Source organism: Polyodon spathula, chromosome 12, assembly GCF_017654505.1.
Source record: "Polyodon spathula isolate WHYD16114869_AA chromosome 12, ASM1765450v1, whole genome shotgun sequence".
Taxonomy (NCBI): domain Eukaryota; kingdom Metazoa; phylum Chordata; class Actinopteri; order Acipenseriformes; family Polyodontidae; genus Polyodon; species Polyodon spathula.
In genome coordinates, this window is record NC_054545.1 from 37865985 (window position 1) to 37889917 (window position 23933).

At 38.3% G+C, this 23933-nt stretch overlaps 1 protein-coding gene across 4 annotated transcripts in view; it reads right to left on the reverse strand.

Annotated features, from left to right (window-relative positions):
- Nucleotides 1–23933, reverse strand: part of LOC121324680 (delta-sarcoglycan-like) — a 112503-nt gene that overhangs the window by 11169 nt on the left and 77401 nt on the right. For all 4 annotated transcript variants that reach the window (XM_041266793.1, XM_041266794.1, XM_041266795.1 and 1 more), the window contains exons 3-6: nucleotides 18658–18759; nucleotides 16952–17039; nucleotides 15701–15820; nucleotides 1150–1222 (exon numbers count right to left, since the gene is read on the reverse strand). In XM_041266793.1, coding sequence (XP_041122727.1) covers nucleotides 1150–1222; nucleotides 15701–15820; nucleotides 16952–17039; nucleotides 18658–18759 — 383 coding nt within the window. The remainder of the gene's footprint in view (nucleotides 1–1149; nucleotides 1223–15700; nucleotides 15821–16951; nucleotides 17040–18657; nucleotides 18760–23933) is intronic.

Consider the following 23933-nt stretch of genomic DNA (forward strand, 5'->3'; position numbering starts at 1 on the left):
GCTTTAAAGGGTCCATCCAGTCACCTGTTGTTGGGGATTGGCGGCATGAGATCGTTTCTGGGCCAGTAGCTCCAGTCTTAGAGGCTTGTTTCACTCTAGGTTTAATAGATATAATTTAATAAGGCAGGGGTATGTAACTCAGATCTCAGAGTGCCACTGCATTTCAGGTTTAATAAGTCTAATTAAATGATTTGGTGTTTTTTTGCTCTGGGGTTTAATCAGCTCAGTTTAATAATTGAGGATGCAGATGGAACAAAGATCTGGGCTAGAAGTATCAAAGTTGCCTACAGTGCCTTAGAGCTCGGCCAGACATTTAACCAGCTCAACTGAACAATTTATAAGAGCGTTGGAACAAAGAGCTGCAATGGAAGAGTCATGCTCTTAGGGAGTCATTCCAATAAAAAATGACCTTTTAGTAGTTCAGGTAGGCTGCCTTGTCTCGGTTCCATGTCTTTAATTACTAAATTGGACCAATAAAACCCCTGCCCTGGACCTGAGGGTGTTAACCATGCCATTCTACTTCTTCACCCTGAAGTGTATCAGCACTCCAGGACTGGAGACACAGCATTTCAAATAATTTGTATTAACAAAAACAAAACCCACACTTACACAGGCCCAAGACCTGGAACAGGAAAGATAGTCAATGCAACTCAACCATGTCCTTCTTACAGCATTAAAGGCACATGAATGACAGGGTCTATTTATCAACTACACCTGAGAGGTAAGTACTCAGCGGTGTGTAGATTCAGTACACCATTGTTCTCATTTAAGTATTTGTATTCCTACATATTACTGTTAAAAATGTTTAGCAGTTCTACAAGAAGCCTAATAAAATCCAATGACAAACATTTCGACTAGAAGTCTTTTTCATTGTCTTCAGTGACTTCACAGTGTGTCATTGAATTGTCGTATTGTAGTTTCTTTTAGTATTTTTACATTTAGCACTATTGAGAGTTTCACAATTATGGAGGCTAAAAATGTTACAATAAATCAACATTAAACAGTTTGAAAAAAAATAATCCAAAAACCTTGGTCTTGAAGCAGACAACCAAATTGTTCCAGATATGCTATTGTATCCTGGCCTTGACCACTGGCTGGCAGCTATCTTTGTAAGAGCTCAGCCCTTTCCTTAAGCTCAAGAAGGCTCACCTGAGTTCTTTAAAAGGATCCGCTCTGATATGAGGCGTTTCTATCGAGTTGCTGAACACAGCTCCCTCAGCACCTGAAACCACAAGTACAATGAACATAACAAACTGTAACATGATTGAAGGCTGAATAAAAAAAAGAGATTATGAGGCTGGTGTCATGGTTTGCTACTGTATTTACTCAAGTCTTTGCATGAAGTCCAGTATCTCTTATGCAAGTGCACCGCATTATATTGGCACAGATCTTTGCAGTTAACGGTGCTCTCGTACCAGTGGGATTCTTGGTCATGCTTTCAGTAAACATTATGCAACACTTTGCTATTCTGTCAACCGCTTTTTAACGGCATGTAGAGTTCAATGCATAATTCAGTCAATGAACCCCTGATGGGTCAGGAGCTGGTCTGAAGAACCAACCCTCCCCTAATTGAGTTCCTAAGGGACAGCAGACTCCAGCCAGCAGTGCGGCACTCGATGGTTAATGTTTGAAAAGATGAATGATGTTCCTTACGGAGTCTCCCAATGTCTAAATCATTTTCTTTGCGTGGCAGTGTGGGTAACATGGCATGTAACACGACATAATACTTCCTGCTCAAAGTTGTGTGTCAAAATGTGCACTTTTATTTTATTTAAAAAAAAAAGAAAGAAAACATGATAAGTAATACATTGCAGATAGCTGATAAATTGTATTTTTGGATGAAGAAATATGCATAAATGGTATAGGATGTGGAGATCAGCTATACTGGTCTAAACTCACAAAAAACAGAAATAACTGAAACAGTCTTCAACAGGCAAGTAATCCGCTCTCCGGTCAGATTCAGGCGCAGAGTTTAATGATCTGAAACGTGGCAGATTTTATCATTTGAAATCCTCTTCACTAATGTAAGAAGAACAGAGCACTCACTGGCCTGCCCACTTTGAAAAGACTCACATGCACTGTTAGAGATGTAGGTTTTCTTAACCCCTATACTTAAAGAGCGTCATTTAGTTAGTAAAACACACTGCAGAATTTAGATTTAGCTAAAAATAGCTTTAGATCTTTAATTTATCATTTGAACATTGAATATTACTGGTACACAAATAATGCAATCTCTTAAGATTAATTTTTGTAATTCTCAATTTATGCATTTATAATATATATATATATATATATATATATATATATATATATATATATATATATATATATAACTTGATTTGATTAAACTTTTAGTAATTATTTGTATTAGAATTAGCTTTATGACAGTATGCTGTGTAATGCACCTTACATGAACACAAAGAACATTTTTAAATCATATCACATCATATCTGAAACAGCATTGCTGATTTTCATCTGTGTCTTTTTTATACCACACATAATGAACATGGTTTTCATCTGGCTGGCTTTACCTGAAGTGATCATACTTATGTGGCCTCCTCGGATATAGTTTCATACATCTATTGATCTACATGTCATGTATCCCAATACTCAATTTCGCCCGGATCAGCTCCATACATATATTTACTCACATCGGCCATGCTGTGTAAATAACTTGTATTTGTATTCTGATGTGCAGTCTATTAAAACAGCCTCGCCTGATGCTCTCTTTGACATTCTGTAATGCACCAGCAGTAAATGCTCATAAACAGATTGAGTGCAAAATCCATAAAGCCATTTTAGTTTTATTTTAAGTTCTACTTAATGTCCCACAGAAAGGATTTCATCAATGTGTTTCCATTATGTGGTCTTCTGCCCAATGCCCTAATTCCTGCCGATCAATCAGAAAGTTATGAAGCATGAGACAGGGAACATCAGCGATGTTGTGAAGCATTGTAAAGAGTCAGTTAATAGCTTTCTTCCCGACCGGATAGGGGGAAGCTGCTGCGCCACAGTCTGACGTTGTTTATCTGTGCACTACATTTATTAAGAAAGTACAGCAGGTGACTCCACATAGACTCAGGTCAATGAGTTACACTGCAGACTGCAGACCAACACAGAATCTAGGCTAGTTCTTGTTCTGGCATAACAATCACCAGGGGCTTGCTTTCAGCTAAATGTCAAAACAAAACTCTGGTTCTGAACTGCCAAAGAAGACACTGTATGTGTCAAAATGTGTCTCTGCCTGAACTGATATTATCATTGAGTGGTTTGGATATAGATGAATTATACCGACTGGCATCGACCGATCCATTCAAGAAAGAAAAAGAAGAAGCAGTTATTTCCAAAACATTTCACACACGCACATACACACACACACACACACACACACACACACACACACACACACACACACACGCACACACACACACACGCGCACACACACACACACACACACACACACACACACACACACACACACACACACACACACACACACACACACACACACACACACACACACACACACACACACACACACACACACACACACACACACGCACACACACACACACACACACACACACACACACAGAGCAATCGTATCTACTTGCACAGGTGGTAGTGTGATTCCACAGGGACTGCATGAAGTAAAAGGTCTCTGTTGTTTTTGTCATTACATGTGCATGAAAACGAGATGTTTGTTTACCAGACCACTGTATGAAGCTTCTGTAGTTGCAATCTGGAATAGAATACAATTCACGAGTGATTATTTTCCATGAATTGCGTCGTTGCTGTGTGTGTGTGTGTGTGTGTGTGTGTGTGTGTGTGTGGAGGGCCGGTACCAATCAGTAGGCAAAAGACGGCTACATATCTTGTGTCAGTCGTTTAGGGCGGAAATAGGGCCTATTTTAGTATTTTGATGGTTTGTGTCACACCTTTTAGACTTTCCTTCAGTTCTACGAAACTCCCACTGTAAAAATGATCCCATGTATGTTTTGTAAAGGTTCATGTGTGCAGTCTGTGGAGGACAAATAGTCTGATCTCTAGCTAGATAGTGCTGGATACACTCTTAAACTTCATAGTAGGGACTTTTTCCACAACGTACCTTGTTACTACAGTACCAGCTGGATTTATTACAGAAGTGCCAGTAAACATATGCTTACTTAAGCTCTGCTCTTTTTCTTTGAGGATAAAAACCCTGTAAACAGATAATAAAAGACCTTTCATGGAAAAACGGTGCTCGCAATTGATAGCGAAAATTAACCATCTATTTATTCCCTCTCTTTTCAAGTATCTCCTCCAGGCTTCTCATAATTCAAATGCAAATGTGATGGGAATTAGGGAAAGTGGCCATGATAAATATATATATACACACACACACGCGAAATGAACAAACACGATAATAAGCAAATGCAGCCACCTTCTGTTTTGCAACCGCTTGTGCTGCTGTAGTACAAATAGGATAGAAGGAGAAAACATGTGTTAGGATATATGGAATACTGCACAGGGGTACATGTGTTAGGATATATGGAATACTGCACAGGGGTAAATGTGTCAGGATATATGGAATACTGTACCTGGGATATATAGAATAGAGTACTATAGTTTTTGTGTCTGATATGAAGACATTTCAGATTGCTATATCACATCAACATCAGTCTACTGTCTACTGTAGATTATATATAATACATGAAAGTGTATGTGTTCTGTGACAGTGCAAGTAAGCTAATCGGAACGTTAACAAGGTCCAATTCTCCACGCAGTGACTGAAGGGGTTATGAGTGCTAACACAAACCCTGTACCCATCAGAACTTTGACACATTGAAGATTCCAACATTTCAAAGGTTATGATCAGCAGCTCGCAGACGCGTGTGGGACCCAATTAAAACACAGCAAGCGTCACAAAGCAACAGCGTCGAGAGACGTCGGCATCTGACAGGGAATCAATGGAAAGAATATTGTAGAATTGTAGAGTTTCTAGAAATAACACATTGATGAGTCACACACCAGTGAGCAAACCCTCAAGCTAAGTAAACTCCAGACACCTTTAGCGGGCTGCAGCATTACACCAGTCAGTTTGAATGTTTTAAAACTCCTGCGGGTCCTCTTAATGCAATGGAGCCAGTAGCGCTTCCAAGATAAGATAAGTACCAGATGTCCTGTGCAAGCACAGAGCGCTGATGTACGGACTGACATTCGGAGGCTCTTGGATGGGTGCCACGGTAAACAAACAGCGCACTGTTACCTTGTTAATTGAAATTCACAAGTTAATGCTGCCAAAGGAACTCCGATTTCAATTTGTTGTGCTTGAAAACAGGTGGATACAGAAAGACAAATATAATCTTTGGGTAAGGAAACTGCATCTATGCTGCATGTGTCCACAGCAAGGACTCATCTTGTCTTTACAGTACTACAGACCACCATTCATTTCCAGGTGTGTGAGGGTGTGTAATAGAATTCGAGGAGAGAGGATACCTTGCAGTGCATTGCTGCAGCCCCAGTAACTGAGCAGCACAGCAATCACCATGCGTGACAAACTGTGCTGTAACCTTGAAAGGAGGCATTTCCTTGCTTTAGCTTTTATTCAAGGACAGTAGTTCTGTGTATTCTTGTACGTTCATTTTCTGTTTTTTTTTTGTGAAGAATCAGAGATTGTGATCAAGTTGCATTTAGTTATGTTTTTATAATTGCAGACTTCATTGCATCTCCAGACTAAAACTGTACTTTCAAACCTTGTCCAGATCAATATCCGAAGAGTGATGTTGTCAGACTTGCCGACAGTCAGCTGGTGTCACATGAATGTATTTAATGACACATGGCTGAAGTACAGGTTCACATGCTTTATCTTTTCACACAGAATTCTGGAATTTTGTAAGCTATACAATTGCCTCTGTATTAGAAGTCACTGCAAGTGGTTCAGACCATGTTGAATGAGCAAAGCATCTTAATTAAAACTTTTATCTCAGACAATGCAGCAGTGATAGCAGTTCTTTATAAATTGCATTGCTGCTGGGTTGAGAATCCTAAATCTTTTAATAGACACATTGTCCTTCAAGCTGAAATGGCACCTGCAGAAACTGCATTTAGGGGCTATATATATATATATTTTATATATCCCATTCTGTTACAAACAGTATATTGTACAATACATCTGTTATGTGCCTTTGAATACCATAAGAATTGTTACAAAGCATGCCTTCTGAAAAAAAAAAACATGCACATTAAGTCACAAAAAATAATCAAATCATTAAAAATGTCACAGTGAAAGTCAATTGGCTATATGATTTTTTTTCTTTTTCTTTACAGGTTTTGAAGTTAACTAAGCAGCTGCCTGCAGCCAGCATCCAGTAGAACCGCAGCCACTCATCAGTCAGTATCACACAGCGATCAGTGGAGAGAATCCAGCCCTGGAGGGCAGGCAGTGACCTTTCACTGAAGCTGTTGGTTCTTAAAAACATGAACCTCATTAACTTTCTCAATCAGTAGGCTTCTGTTGGTCTGTTCTTTTTGTTTTTAAATATAGATCCCATTCATGCTTCCATACATTTCCTCTTGAGCATGCCTTAAAACCTGGCTTGGAGGGATTCCCCTCTCAGGGGGTGAGAGAACAGTCTTCATGCCTGCATGCATAATCACAGTTTGATGCTAAGTGTGGGAGCTGTTTCCATCTGCCGCTGGGACTGACTTGAAAGCAATTTCAAATCAGACTTGTTCGTTTCTACCAGCAGCAGATCGACATCAAGACTATTTCAGTAGGACAACCAGTCCCAGTCATGATCGTGGGCTGGCAGAATTCAACCTCCCACAGCTCCCAATGGCTGTGGAAGTTATCCGATGAGCGTTCCAATGCGAAGGACACGAGAGCCAGGTTTTAAATGTCTGGCTGCTGTCCCAGTTCGATACTGGAATAAGATGAGGTTGAGTTTTACAGACTTGTTTCACGGTGTAGATGGAAATGGGGCTTAAGACTGCTTACAAAGGGACTGGTGCCAACTGCCAGTTGTTCTGGATTGTGTGGATGTGATCAGGATCAGTGTCCACTGAAGACATGCTACCTTCTAGCCATCAAGAATATCAAATGCATTTTCTAACGTGTTGATTTACATTATTTACAGATATGAAGTGGATATTTTATATCATGCACTTTTGTATAATGGTTCACATTAGCTGGTAAACCTGGTGAATAGTGCTATAAGCAGAGTTGGCATTAGATAATAATAATAAACAAGCCACAAATTACAGGATATTAAAAAGTTAAGAAATAAACTGTATAAAGGATAATTCATTATGTAGCCTATTTGGACAGATTAAAACATCAGTTTGGCCATCCTTAATCTTGACCTTTTGCACTAGTAATAAATAAAACCCTGGCTGACAAAGCCATATGAAAGTGTTAGCAGTTACGTTTTCTTTACTTCCCATCAATGTGTTTTCCTTTGTTGTAAATCACAATGAGGCACAGATTTCTTTCTGAGATAGACATTTGTTGCTGTCTCTTGTTAATGGGGTTTTAAAGGCTCCTGCAAATTCAATTGATTCATTATTTCTTTTCAACGCTTGTGCCAGCCGAGCCTGTGAAAGACAGGCTTGAGATTGAAGATAGACAAAGTCTATGATGAAAATAAGATACCAAAGTTGAGTTTGAGAAATGCTAAAAATGAGCCCAGCTGTGACATTTTCAACTTGATATAAGCCGTCTTTGGAATCTATAATTTTTGTCAGAACAAACTATTGTAACTTTCAGAGAAATCCATTAAGAAGTACAGTAAAGGTTGGCAGTGTATACCACATACACACAGCCATGTACAGTAAAGGCTATACCACATATACACAACCATGTTTCATTTTAGTTTTACCATTACCAGTACTGGAGACATGTACTTGGTACATATATAAATAGGACTGTAATTATGGCATTTGGGGCAGTGGTCTGCGCTTTAACACATTTCTGCAGTATCAGTAACTCCATCATTTTGCTCACAATAGTAAGGTGCTCTGCTTCTAAAAGTTTCCCGCAGTAAAAACACAGCAAAGTGTAACAAAGTACAGCAAAGTGTAATAAACCACAGTGAAAGCATGGAAAAACACAGCAAAGTGTAATAAAGCACAGCAAAGTGTAATAAAGCACAGTGACAGCATGGGAAAGCACAGGCAAGCATTAAAACAAACATACATCTAAAATGGGAAAGGAGGGTTGGTTGCTTAATGGTCATTTTAAGCTGGCATGAGACCAGCGCCTGAGCATTTCAGCTGTTTATGGGATGTATTTGAGATGTGGATATTTATGTGTAAACTAAAGCAAAAAAGTAGTTCATTGAAATGTACATAGCGAAAGAAATTCTACATTTTGTCCATCTTATTTGTGCTGAATAAAATATTGTTTTTTGGAACCCCTACCAGTAAATTAAACCCTGTTGTGATTATTAACTGTGACATTCAACTTACATGAACTTCTTCAGTGTGTTAATGGGATATACTTGAGGCTAATTAAACAGCTTTAATTATGAATATAGCAACAAAAAAGAGGCATCAGGTAATTTTATTACACAGCAGCCATGCACATCTTGGAATTAAATTTCGAATGGATTTGTACGTTACAAGAAGCAAGGAACACACTGCACCATTTATTCATATATTTGCCAACCATGGCCTCAAAAGTTTCAATTACTGAAGAGCCAGAGGCGAGCAATTTTTAAATGAGTTCCAACCATTATTGTTTTAATTTTAATTCATGACATTTAACTATATGGGAAATATATATATATATATATATATATATATATATATATATATATATATATATATATATGCACACACACACACACACACACACACACACACACACACACAACACGAAATGCACATATGCACGTTTTGCTTAATTAATTTGTTGTTTAATGATCACCTGAGGACCGGGTGCAAGATATAAATAGTCAGCAGATAATTTACTTGGGGCTGCTGGGTAGAAGGGAGCAGAAGGTGTGCTCTGTTCCCGAGCAGTCATATAAAATGTAAGTTTAGTGTTTAAACTTGTGTGGTTTATTTGTTAATGTTGCAGGTAAACGGTGTAGCCGTCCTGCGAGCTAGTCAGGGACCTGCAACAAATGTGTAGTCAGTGCTCCAAAGGAGTGAGGTGTTTGTTTGTTTTTGTTTATTTTGTTTATTTTTGTAATTAAAAGTGTGCGTCAGAGCTATTTCCTTTCAATCCTGTGTGTTGGGTCATGTTTTTGAAGGGAAAAGAACCCAAGCGAGCCTGTGCGGTGAGTCGGCTGTTTACAATATATATACATAGTGTATGCCTCCGTGTTCTCTTAGCTGAATGAGTACCATATTGCTCACTCTTTTTTCTGTCTTTCTTGCCTTGCTAATTTATTCATTGCCTTTTGTTTTTTGCCTAGACCTGCACTCTATTTTACAATCTTCTTGTCTTCATCAGATTTGCAGTTGTCATCTAATTAGGATTCCTGCATTGTCTGTTAATCCCAGGTATTGGAAGGGTCTGTGAGTGCTGATGCTGTTCCATTCCCTGCAGCTGTGTGAGCTCACCAGAGAGTTAGGCACTGCTGACACTTTACATGGAGTGTCTCCAATTACTGTGCATTTACATGGGAGTTACTTAGTGAATAAATGTGTACTTACACACAATTACAAAGTTAGTATGCATAGTCACAATGTACTGTACTTACAATACAATACAATATAACCTTAACCATAACCATTTCTGATACAATTGCATTCTTGCAAAGGATGTACACATTAGGTACATTGTAACTGTACATGCTAACATTGTAATTGTGTGTAAGTGCACAAGTATTTACTATGTAACTACTATGTAACTACAGAGATACTTCATGTAGAATGTTAGCAAAGCATTTCAAAGGGGAAAAGTTAATAGATGCCCTTCATGGTATCACCATCTCGTGTATCATCAAGGTCATATTGTATCTTGTGTAATTCTTGTCTGTGCCTGCATGGCCCCCTTTGTGTATGCAGCATGCATTGTGTTCACGTCTTCCCTCTGTATTGGGTGTTATAAATGTGTAAGAGTGCTGAACACTGAAGAACATCTACTCCTATACAAAAGCCAGTCTCATTATCCTTGCAGTTCAGAAGGCTAAAGAGGATGCTTGTTCACATCAGTCTTACCATGGTACCAGTATTTACATTGTACTCGGAAGTAGATGTTGCTACAATCAGAAGTTACGTAAAATGGATTTCTGGTGCTCATTTTATACACTAGAACTACAAATCACAACTGTTACAGAGACTCGATTATACTTGTTAATCAACACATACTTAATAGCACCCAACATTTTATATTTCTTTTGTTACCTATTGAATCATTTTAGAAGTGTGAAGATTGCCTTTTTGGACACAAGATGCAAGTGAAGTATTGTTAGTTTTTTATTGTGTTAATTTTCTAGAGTGTAACAGGGACAGCTCAACATCAGTAGTTATTTTAGAGGTCCAAAGCGAAAATAAGGAAATAGCTCCTTTCAAATTTTCTTTAATATATAAAAGCAAAGCAATTGAGTAAGGAACTAGTGAATACTGCAGACTACTAGTAAAATACACAAGAGAGGGAAATATTCCCCTCAGCAATCAGGAAAACCAGAAGCAGTTTCAGAAAACTAAGCTAGACAGTTTCTTGATCATGTGCCACTATAATACAGCCAAGACATTCAGAATAAGGTAAATCCTAGTGCTGTGGCATGACGTTTGGATACAGTGTAAATCTACATTTTCTCAATTTGTGAATAATGCATATCTCTGTTTAATTGTGGGATTGTGTATGCCTGCCAAGGACTGTGCATTTTTAACTAATCTGCAGCTGCCGCTGACACAGGCTCCCTGTTAATGAGATAGGATATCTCAGTGGACCTTACTGTATAAATATTTTCTTTAATAAATACAAAAATGCCTATTGATGCAGATAAAAAAAGCTCAATCATGGTGTTTAGTCATGCAAGTTTTGAGCAAGGAAACTATGCGATAAAAGCTAATAGAAATAATCCAATTGCTCTGCTTGTTATTGAAGGCTTGAGCTTGTATGTTAGTAAACTTTTAAAGTGGAACTAAATTGCCCAAGCCAAAGTTACAAAGAAATAGAATAATCTCTCGACGGTATCAACAGACAGTTGTCTATGTTCCTGCAGGGCATCTTTCCAGCTTGCAGCAAGACTATAAAACAGAAACTTCATTTCTCTGATATTGCACCAAGCTCTTGCAGTTTTATCAAGTCTTTGCTTTCTTGAGAGACTGTAAATCTGCTACCAAATAAATGTGTTATGTGCCAGCACTCCTGAACATGTATCAGTGTGACGCACACAGATATTCATGCCTCATAGAGCACCCCCTAACCCAAGCAGAATTCCAGTCTTCAAATTCTGGCTGTGAATTGCTGAATATATATATATATATATATATATATATATATATATATATATATATATATATATATAGTATATAATATAGATATTAATATATATATATATATATATAGATATACTGTATATGACAGCATTTGTGATTGCGCTATGCAAGTGCTTAAAACAAATATAGTAACCACTGTAAATATGTAGGTTTCACTTCAGATTACAGGGCTTACATAACCATGTAATAACACAGTAATAACAGTGTAACTTGAAGCAGTTCCCGCTTTTACATAGTGTGTTAGTGTGGTATTAAATGGAAAATATATGTACCATGTAATTCCACCAGGTAACAAGATATTCACAAGGCAATATCATCTTATTACAAAGTAGTTACTGTGTAAGACCAAGGATCAATGTTAATTAGCTAGTTATTACAATGTAATTAAACATAGCTAATGCATTGAACACTTTTTTCCTAACATTTCAACACATGCATTTTTTCTCTTTTGTGTATTGTACTTTTTCTTGTGTATAGATATGTGGCTGGACAGAGCCCTGTGTATAGATATGTGGCTGGGCAGAGCCCTGTGTATAGATATGGGGCTGGGCAGAGCCCTGTGTATAGATATGGGGCTGGGCAGAGCCCTGTGTATAGATATGTGGCTGGGCAGAGCCCTGTGTATAGATATGTGGCTGGGCAGAGCCCTGTGTATAGATATGGGGCTGGGCAGAGCCCTGTGTATAGATATGGGGCTGGGCAGAGCCCTGTGTATAGATATGGGGCTGGGCAGAGCCCTGTGTATAGATATGGGGCTGGGCAGAGCCCTGTGTATAGATATGGGGCTGGACAGAGCCCTGTGTATAGATATGGGGCTGGGCAGAGCCCTGTGTATAGATATGGGGCTGGGCAGAGCCCTGCTGATAAATGCGTATTATGATTTAAAAGTAAAGGTTTGTGTTTGTTTAAAGACTATGTATTGTTATGATTTAAAAATGAATGGTTTATTGATCTCCTCACACACACACACACACACACACACACACACACACACACACACACACACACACACTCAGAAACACCCCATTCATTATGAAATACTTACTCCCCTTTTACTCCCCTCACACACTCAGAAATGAAATAATGGTCCTTCCCATTTAAAATAATTAAAAAAAACAGATAACAAAACTGCTGCTATATTTTTAAGAAGCCACACATTTTAATTTTGTTTTGTGACTAAACACTGTTCCCTCTGTTCTATCTGTTCTATCTGTTCCCTGTTATCTCTATTCTATCTGTTCTCTGTTCTATCTGTTCTAATTGTTCCCTGTTCCATCTGTTCTCTGTTCAATCTGTTCTATCTGTTCTATTTGTTCAATCTGTTCTATTTGTTCAATCTGTTCTGTTTTATTTGTTTTCTGTTTTCTGTTCTATCTCGTCTCTCTGTTCTATCTCTTCTCTCTGTTCTATCTGTTCTATCTGTTCTCCTTTCCCTCTGTTATGTCTGTTCTATATGTTCTCTGCTCTCTCTGTTCTCTCTGTTCTATCTGTTCTATCTCTTCTATCTGTTCTCTCTGTTAAGGAGAAAGTTACCTGCAGTATTAAAAGTACTTACAGGATTTTAAAGAATTCATTACAGCCTACTGCCTTTTTGGAGATATATTTACAACTGCAACTGAATGAATAATTATCAGAAGTCCTTTAAAGTCAGATAAGCCTCTTTCTACTGATTTTAATGAGGCTCAATTGACTTTAATTAACTAGTGTTTAATGATGCAATGTCACGTACCTGAAACATTAAGCATGGCTGATAATTAGGCTAAATGGACAGAATGAATTACTCTGTTTACTGAATAAAGCCCTTAGCTTTTCATAAAGTGCACTGTATTAATTTGTTAAGGCTGTTCATGTTTTTTTTTTTTATTTTCTTTTTTTTAACAAGCTAGTCGAAGTATTATTACAATTATTTTAGAATACCACTGTTAAAAACAAGAAGCTTGATAATACTGCACTTGCCTCATGCTGTATTTCAATGGGAGGAGTTTTTCTTGCCTCTTTTTCATCATTTTGAAGTTGTGTTTAATTTTTGAAGTTCTGATTTTTAGAAGAATACAGGTGGTAGAGCTTCAGCCCCAAGGCTGCTAAACTATGCAATGATCTACCTAGTTCTGGAAGGGAAGCACCACCTGCTGCAGCTTTTAAAAGCACACTAAAGACACATTTTTATAATTGATCTCATTAAATAAAATGATTGTGCTTTTCCTGCTCTCATTTTTGCTTCTTCTTATGTTTTGACTGCTTTATTGTATTCTCTGCTTTTTATTTTTTAAAGGCGTCAATATATTGTTTTGTGCCATTAAAGCGCTTAGCAGAAAATTATTGCGAAAGGCGCTGTATTAAAGATTGATTAATCGATTGATTGACTGATTACTCATAATCGGCTCTGCTACCTAAAATATCTTCCCAGAATTTTCAGATCTCTGCATCATTGTGGTCTCTCTGTTTTCTGTGTATTATGTTTTTATTAATTTCAAAGACAATATCATATATATATATATGTATATATTGTGACGGCTTGTCCTCTGGTCACGTGTTTTTCTTCTCCAAATAAACACTTGAGACACAGGATGCCAGGAAAATGCCATAGCGTGTGTTTATTATTTACAACAAAAGAAAATAAACAAAACAAAACCTAACCTGATCTCGGGCCCTACATAAACAGATGTTGTTCCTAATTAATAACAAGACAGACTAAGCCTGTTACCTCGTCACCAAAACCACGTCGCAATTGAAATCGGAATCCAAATACCTTTTCCAATAGTTCAATGTCCAGTTTCACAATACCCACAATAATCCGCTCTCCCGCTCTCTTGCTCTTCAACTCTCCAACTCTCCAACTCTCCCAACCAACTCTTACTATCATCCACCCTGAAACACACACACACACACACACTCACACCCTTTTAAACATAAATTAATTACTTAATTGAATTAACCTGGAGTTAGTCCTGACTCCAGTAAACTCTACTGGGTTCTTATGCCGCCATTTATGGTCTTGGCTAAACAAAAGTGTTTATTCCAAACCAGACTTAATTACTTCTAGTTAGTGATTAATCAAAAAAAAAAAAAAAAAAAAACACGCCCCTGATGGACAACATGATACGAGTGATGCCCTGACATGTTGCAATTCAATCCAAACCCATATTTACACAAAGAGGACTGTGCTTTAACGATTGTATTGATACTAAAACATTGACTTTGAGAGAATAGCCTGATCTCATTCTCAAGTTGACAGATCATCTGATATGTGAAATGAAATCACAATGTGAAGATCGAGTGCCTCATTTGCAGTTCAGCACAAAGAGAGGACCATTACCCCCTTATATAATGCTGGTGTATTGATGTGAACCAACATGAATATATCATGCACAATATTTGTGTTGCTACTTTAATCACAAACACATGCTTACCAGCAGCTTATCAGGCTTTTGATGAACAAAAGTTTTAAACTGAACAAAAAAATCCTCCCCCATGTTCAATTAGGCTTACAATGTTTTGCAGCCTTGAACACATGCTGTTGGGTAATTTGGCCCCAATTAGGATTTCTAACATGTATCAGTTTCAGTGGCAGTGCCAGCAGCAGTCCACTAAAATGAAGCACCGTTTAAGAGACCGAAGGAGCTGTAAAAATGTTGGCAATTAAGCTTCTTTTCAGAGTGCTCAAACTGTTGCATGATTAGAAGAAGAATAAAAGCAGAATCCTTGCTAACGCTGGAAGCCAAAGTTTTGTGACTCACTTCCTTAAACCATAGTTTTGTAGGCCAGCTTTTCTGAGATTTTTCAATTATATATTTGAAATCACACAAAAGCCTTGCAGCCTCAAGGCATTGGACAATGGATCCCTCCCACAAGCAGTTAATTTTATTGTGCCGGACAGAACTATCACAGAGTGGATTACTGAGTTCAGGAATGCAGTCAGGCTGTTCTTTGAATGGGCAATAGCTCTGTTATAGTGCCTATAAAATCACAAGAAATAGAGGATCAATTTATGCAAAGTAATCAGAGCGTCTGAAAGTAGTACAGGTACTGTACAGCAGACACCTAGTTTAGAATAAGAGGGACAGGTCACCCCATTGAACATACATTGAACAATGGAAAAATGTTATTTGACTGATTTTATGCAATGCCTAGGAATGCTTCAATGCCTTTGTTTTTTTTATTCTGGGCAGAGGGAGGGAGGGGGGGGTGTTTGCGTTAAACAGGTTTTATAATCTTTAATCAGCCACTTCATTCTACGATACAAAGGGCATGTTTGTCGACTCACCTAATACTCGTAGTCTGTCAGCGCCAACCACAACTTCCCGCTCATCAGCAGAAAACAGAAGCTTTCCAGTGTTGGACTTTACCTCCAACAATTTACTGTGAGTTTCAATGCCATTGGATCCTGTGAACATCAAAAGAAACAGCTGTAAATGTCAAGGGGATTTCATGTCCTGATTTGTCTGGTGGACCTCAAAAAACCCCAGAACAAAACACAAATCACAGATTTAAAACAGTTCCCTGTTATTTGGCAACCGCAAACTATATGTGAGCAAAAGCCATTCTCTTAGAGAAGGTGTTGAACACCACAAGAGAAATCGATTCTGGCATCTCTAGCCTTGTGTTCAGGAGAACACATATCAGCGCCTTACTGACCCACTTAATCTTCTTACCCAATAATCAAGACGAATAACTACATTGTCACACTGGCAAAGCATCTGCTAAATGTTTGGCTTGGGCTGCAAAAAGCTGCATTTCATTCTGCAGTGCTGTCACCCTTAATGTAATAGAGACTGGGAAGATATATACAGTAGATGAAATAGAGATAAAGAAGGCGCCTCGAAGCCTCTTATAATAACAAGAGTTCATGTCTGTTTTTATTTGTCCTCACAGTCCTGTGATGTTTTAGAGGCTCATTATTAAAATGCTCAGGTTTCTGTGTTTTATTTCATGTTCTCTCACTATCGTTTTCTGTTTGTAAAATGGAAAGTACAGCGATTCATTAAGGACCCTCAAAAATGTGGCTTGTGATGGTCACAGTAGGGAATGAGTCAAACTGACACTGACACTTTATGGAGAAGGGCGATGTTGCATTTAAACCATGAAGACTTGTCCTAATAAGGACTAAGGGTTTAAGTTGTATCCCTGTTAAATCTGTAAAGCTTTGTGCAATTTCAAATCAGCCTCAGTGACCGCTTCCACCCACCCACACACACACACACGCACACACACACACACACACACACACACACACACACACACACACACACACACACACACACACACACACACACACACACACACACACACACACACACACACACGCACGCACACACACGCACGCACACACACACACACACGCACACACACACACACACACACACACACACACACACACACAACGCACACACACACACACACACACACACACACACACACACACGCACGCACACACACACACACACACCCACGCATACACACACAAAGAAATACATAAAATGGCACAAAAGCAAGAGTAAGTACAACATGTTCTTACCTGCCACTAGTCGAGTTACTACGTTGTTTTTACCGTTGAGAATGTTGACAGTTACATTTTTAGAGGACTGGAGGAACAATGGGCTACCCTATGAAATAAAAATATATATATATTATAATTTAAAAAAAAAAAATGCTGTAGCTTTGAAACCCTGAAGGCAAGCTGCTCAAGAAAGGTACATTGATTTTTATCACTTTTTAAATCGAAGAGTTTTGACATGCTGAACTACTGGAAGCCAATTCAAATACAAAAACAACACATAAAAACACCAGGATGATTGAAGTGGTTATTCTGAACATACATTTTGTGCAATTCTTCACATGGTCAGCCTGCAGATGGTTAACTCGAATGATCTCCACAGAAGGACTGAGGGCTGTGCAAATTTAGTTTATTCCAAAAATGGGACTGCTTTCCAAAAAAAGGGGGCAATCAATTGTGCTTATACACAGGTAGCCTCATTGCTAAATTTTCATAAAGCAGCAAACATTTACATAATGTCAGTCTGCTATTTAAGAGACAACACTACACATAGAAGTGAATGAAGCTGAAATGAAAGACCCATCCTTCTTTCTTTAGTATTCAATTCCAGACTGGTGAGTGTGCAGACCTTTGTCAAATAAAACCAAAAGTAGAAAAGCTGGATCCTGTTTAAATACATCACTTTTAATTTAGGAATGAAATTCCATTGAAGACTGTTTACCATCCTCTTATCAGTATGAATTCCTGTTTTTTTCCAGTCAAATGTAATGGGCTGCCAGTCAGCATCTTGTTAGGGCATGGCTGTAATGTATAAAAGCTGTGATACCATGTGCCAGGACTCTGTATCCAGCACATCACAAACATGATTACAAAACCTAACAACTATACTAAAAAAAGGAAAGCAAAAGCTTTAGAAGAATGTCATTTTAAAACTCAATAAAAAACAATGGAACAGGCTCAAATACACTTAGCCACTGTGTTCTATCAACTTCCAGGCAGTGTTCAACTGGGATTTACAAGGCAGCAGATGGCTCCCACAGTCATCTGTGATAAATGATCAGGTTTATAAAGACAATTTAATTTCAGGAAACAACGCAGGGTACGCCACAGATGAGAGCGAAGCTGACCCTTCAAAATACTGAATACATTTCATAATTTATGTGTTGAAACTCAAATGCAAATCAGGGCTAATGCATCTTCCTGTCTTACAAATCACTTTTACCTACTTGGTAATGCTTCATGCTCCAATTACCTTCTTAATTAGAGATAGCGAGAAGCTTTTGTTTTATGATGAAAGCGTGAGAGATAACATTTTATATATAAGTTACAATTGATATTACACCCCCTTTATAAAGGGGGTGTAATATCTGCAAATTACATATGCATGCTAGTCTGTGATGTTTCTTATTAGCAATGGCTGCTAAAACCACATTTTAAGAATGGTTCATGCAGCACATTGTAAATCAGCTAGGGTTGCATGTTTGTTTGGTTGATTTCATGGCTCCCTGTGATTCTCTCTGTCTAAATCTTACCCATAGGGCAAGCAAGCCCCTTACTGTTTATATGTATGTGTTTAACAGGCAGAAACTCTAATGACACTGGCTTCGTGACACATCACACAGCACTGGCTTCTCTTCAGTTGTATGCCTCGTTCATTGTTTTAATCTCAGTGAGATGGGCTCTAAATGGATGCTGTTATTACTGCCAGGCTCATGCTTTGTACTTACTGGTCTGGATTGGATTTCTTTGGCATAAAGAGGTTTTAGGAATTCCGAATCCCCTTCTAGTTTCAGCCCCTTTTCAGTGATGCGCAGGTGACCCATACCATCCTGAAACAAGAGGGAGACAAAGTTATTATTCTCATGCTCATTAAGAATGGAATCAGACCATATTTGTAGGTGTATGTAAGACAGTTACAATGTTCTTCATGTCTAAATATCTTTGCGCAATATAACATTGTAATTGTGTGTAAGTCCACATGTATTTTCTAAGTAGCTACTCTGTAAATACACAGTAATTAGAGACACTTCATGTAAAGTTTCCAAAAACAAAAAAAAAAAAAAAAAACAGTAGCAACAAATAAGTTTAAATGGATAAAAAACTACTGGAGAGTTTTGCTTCATACAGAGAAATGGGAGCTCCAGTCATGAGCAGGGCTACCACCTCAGTGTATAAAATCATTAACACATGGAGATGAAGCTCTGTGACCCCTGGGACATACATATACAGTGTGACATGACCTCCCACTGCCAGGCTGCATCGGGTAATTCCTCTCAACTCTGCATTACAATACAGCTGAGACTCTGCAGCAGAGAACGCCAGGAGAATATATATATGAATCATTTTTAAAATGGGAATGTATTTAGTAATATATATATATATATATATATATATATATATATATATCTATGATATATTATACATTCCCATTTTAAAAATGATTCATTGATTCTGACTGTCAATCCTTTGACATGAATGCAGTGTCAGAGTAATTTCAGTCCATTGGTGTACATTCCCATGGACCTTTTGAAGTTTAAAAAAGCTTTTCAAGGGAGATTATGTAATATGGAGCTTTTCTTTCATTTTCTGTTTGTTTTTTTTTCTTTTTCTTAACGGTATTTAGTGGTCTCTCTTCATCAGAGAAGCATTCCAGCTTGGTAAAGTTCTCTCAGGCCTGTTTGATGTCCGTCAATGTGATGGCCTCATACCGAAGACTCCCCCAAGCAAATGCAAGACTTGCCACACAGTCTACAACTCAGAGCTCAAGACAAATGGTGTGTATTGTATTTTCTGAAGAGAGTATTTATTTACACTCATCCACAATGAAGATCTATTTGACTTGTGGGAATCCCAAATTGATGGTGGCGTTGCTCTCTCACTGAAGAGAGTTACCATCTTGGGGATTACACCTCCATTAGTTTTCATTTTCTTCCTGTTCCCTTCAATAGAGTCTGTGTTTCCTCAAACTTACTTTCAGTACACAGATTGAGTACAAGGTCTAATGCTTCACAGAATGCTAAGCATAACTCGCTAACACCTTCTATGACATGTCTCTATTTACTGTTTATTTACACTGTAGTTAAGTGGTAAATACATGTGTACTTACACAAAATTATAATGCTATTATGCACAGTTACAAAGTACCTAATGTGTACATCTTTTTGCACGATATATGTAAGAACACAATTGCATCAGAAAAGAGTTAGGGATAGAGTTAGGGTTATATCACGCAAAAAGATTTGTAACCATACATAATAACACTGTAATTATGTGTAAGCACACATGTATTTACTAAGTAACTGCTTTGTAAATACACAGTAATTAGAGACACTTAATGTAAAGTGTTACCAAAGCTTATTTCTCATGTGACCAGAGCCTACATCAAACCCTCAGGTGTACGGAGTGGAGGCTTTGGGAATGTTTTATATTTAATAGAAATGAAAAAAATGCCACCTGTGATGGGAATAAAACATTAGTGCTGGTCTTCTGTATTGAAACATTGCATGCCAACCTGTCCATTCCAGAGAGGAAACATTGCTACAGCTGCTGCTACTGCTCAAAGCTATTGTGACTTTCTTTTAAAAAATCAAATGCACAAAATGTATCTAATGCATTGCTTTATGTCATGTCTGATTTAATAAAATTCTGCATTTTCCAAATGAATCATCCAACCCCCCTGCTTTATTGAAACACAGAGAATAATGCGGGTGCTTGTGGTTAATGACCTAAACAGAACATGTTAAAGCTGGCTGGACCTGCAGTCCTAACAAAAAGTCTTGCATTTGTATTGTCTAAAGCCCCGGGTTTAGTTATTAAAGATATTGCTTAGAAATACTGTCTGTGCAGACTCCTGATCAGCTAATGCAGTGGCAGTTTCAAAGCCATCTCGAATGAATCAGTATAGTGATGCTTAGCTACAATGTTCTTAATGTGTAAATCCTTTTGCATGATATAGCCCTAACCCTCACCCTAACCCTAACCCTTTTCTAATACAATTGTGTACTTGCATGTATTTACTAAGTAACTACCAAGCCCCAGCCATATGTAAAGAGTGGTGTTCCATCCTTCACAAGATCATTTGAATACAACACCAGTGCTATACAAGGTTAAACCACTGTATTAACACAGAAGAGAGCCGGATGCCATGCTTCAGGTGTGTGGTATTATTCACGTGGTAACATGTGGCTACGTGTTTTTACCATGTTACAGGTCTACAGTCCAGTTCCCAGATAACAAGCTCTCTGTCCTGCTGCAGTTTGCTGGCCTATATATCTGTACATCGGTCTGAAGCGTCTTTTCATGCAGCAGCCTGTTTCATATTCCTTAGTAATGCAACGCTGTTTAGATTTCATATGCACTTTGAGATGGAATGGAAATGAAATGCTAATGGCTGATTCATCTCTTTAAATCCGATTGAAATCTTTAAAGATGGAAAAAGTACCAGTTCTTGTCCAGCTAATGAATGCCTTCTAGTAAAAGCTGTGCCTCTTCCTATTCAATTAGCATGAAAAACGTACACTGCAGCCTCTCTTCATCTCTGCTGACCCAAATATAGGAAGAGTGTCATTACTGCTCATTCGTGCACTTTGGCTACCAATCACTGTCAGCGTTTATAGACTTCCAATTAGCGAAACATTAACATGGGCAACAACAAATAGCCAATAAGAGGCCTGAGTTAACTGCATTTGACAGTGATTGATTTGTGAATAGGCGGGCCAATTCATCCATTTGCATCAGTCCATTTTTTCCCCTGGGCTCGTAATTGATCCAAATCGGGTTATTATCATTGTTTAACATTGTGATCTCTGGGGCTAATTACCACTGTAAGGCAGCCACTTTATCTAATCTCCCATCTAGGCTTTCCCATGTTCAAAGGGGTTGAATAGATGTGCTCAGGATGCTGGCACTGGGTGCTTGCGTGTGTAAAGCAGGACACATCGAAGTCAATGTATTATTTCCCACTTAGTTGTGTGGTTGCTGACAACACTTTTGATTCAGGTTTATATACAGTTAATAATATTGCTATACATGTGTTATAAAGGGTATTATTAACAGCACCACACTAGCAGGCTATGCCAATGTAGTGTTATGAAACAGGTAGCTAAGACATTATAAGAGACCTTTACATTACTGCTTAACATGTCATGATATTTTTTCTGTCTCTGTCTGCCTCATTGATATTTCCGGTGCACAATCTCTGCATATTGTAGACGATGAAACTAATTTTGGAAAGTATGACAAATGAATGGTCTCAGAGTAATATTATATTCCAAACTAGCAATTTTCAACAGAAATCTGTCCCACCCCAGTACCAGTGTGCAGTTTGTATGCGGTTAACATTACCCTTATTGGCTCTTTTGAGTAACAATGTTTTAACGATGCAGCAGCGGTAACAGGAAGGAAATGCGCTAGACTAGTGTTGTGTACTGTGAGTTAATGAAATCCTTAACTATGAGGGAGAATGGCACATCACAGTACTAAATCAATGAGGATCATTAAAGGCACACTGTGTTTTAGATTCAGGAAAGTGGATGTGTTTCATAGTAGCATTTGCACAAGAAAGAGATCAAGTGGTTCTCAGTGGTTTGAGATGGTCGGGTAATGGAATATATGCGCATCCAATATTGTACATATGTAAATATTAATCAAAGTAATGACATCATACATACCATCAAACACAAGCACCACAGCCTGCTGAGAATGACTTACAGAACAGCACAGACTCACTTTGAAGTAGATCATTAGCAAATATTTATGTATTCATTTTGTTGTAGTAAATACAATAGTCCGTCACGTATCTGACTGCGCTGGGACCAGAGTCCTGGTGGATATGTAAAAAGGAGGATGAATGAATCCTGTTTTAAATCCCATTATACACAGCTGCAACAATTACTCTATTCACACAATTATTGTTTTGAGATTCAGCTTTTATTAGAGAGCTCCCCTAAATCACTTTAGAAAGATAAAGGGTATTAATGCTTGTGTTAGAGCAGCCGTCTGCCTTGTGGGTGCGTGCATTCGCTGCTGAGTGACAGGCAGGAGAGCGAGATGGAGGCTGAAGTTGATACGCTCCCTCACAGGTGAACAGGATTTATTTACATACCAACACACTGAACAGCTCACGTGACACTACCAGCAATGGCAGGGCACGGAGCACATACAACACAGTGAAGGAAAACTTTGGTAGGATCTACAATCTCTGAACTCATCTTCTCTGTTCAATAATAAACTATCATTGCTGAAGAGGTTGATCATGGTGGATAAACAGTTAGGGCGGATATGTGATGGGCAGATACACGATGGATTACTGTACAGCCATTAAATATTGCAACAACAACAACAAAAAAAGTTTAACTCAAGTGCACTGTAACTGTATGTGGAAGTGTATCCAGCACAGCCACAGCATGCATATTGCTCGATACGGTCCAAAATCTAGGTTCAACTTGTAGGTTAAGTTAATTTATATCAACAATAACACATCCAAGCATGCCAATAACAAAGGTCGAATTTACATGTCTTCTATCAGCTCTAGGATTTAGGATAAACTAGGCTAATTGAAAATATATACCAGTAATTAAAACACAGAAAGAAAGAGCCTCTCGAGCTTGTAAGTGGTTCTTGTTGAGAAGTTGTACCAAGCAGCTGCTTTACCAGATGATGCACACAGCTTTACAGTGATGGAACCTTGCTTTCTAGCTCTGTGTTACACTGGGACAGCTGACTGCTGCAGTGGGAGTGTATGGTTCTGAAGACGAACAATCCATGTGTATTAAGATAGACGCCCAAGGCGGGGTGACCTACTGGCATTTCTGTTACAAGCTTGGTGTGATTAATGCATCAGAATCTGTAGTATTAACGAGCAAGGAAAAAGATGTGCAAATATAGCTTGCCTCTGCTGTACTAACTGCTGAAAACAGAAGCACAGTGATATGCAGAATAGAATGAGCCAGTAATATTGTAAAATTGTGACATGTACCAACAGGAATGGACAATGACACTGGAA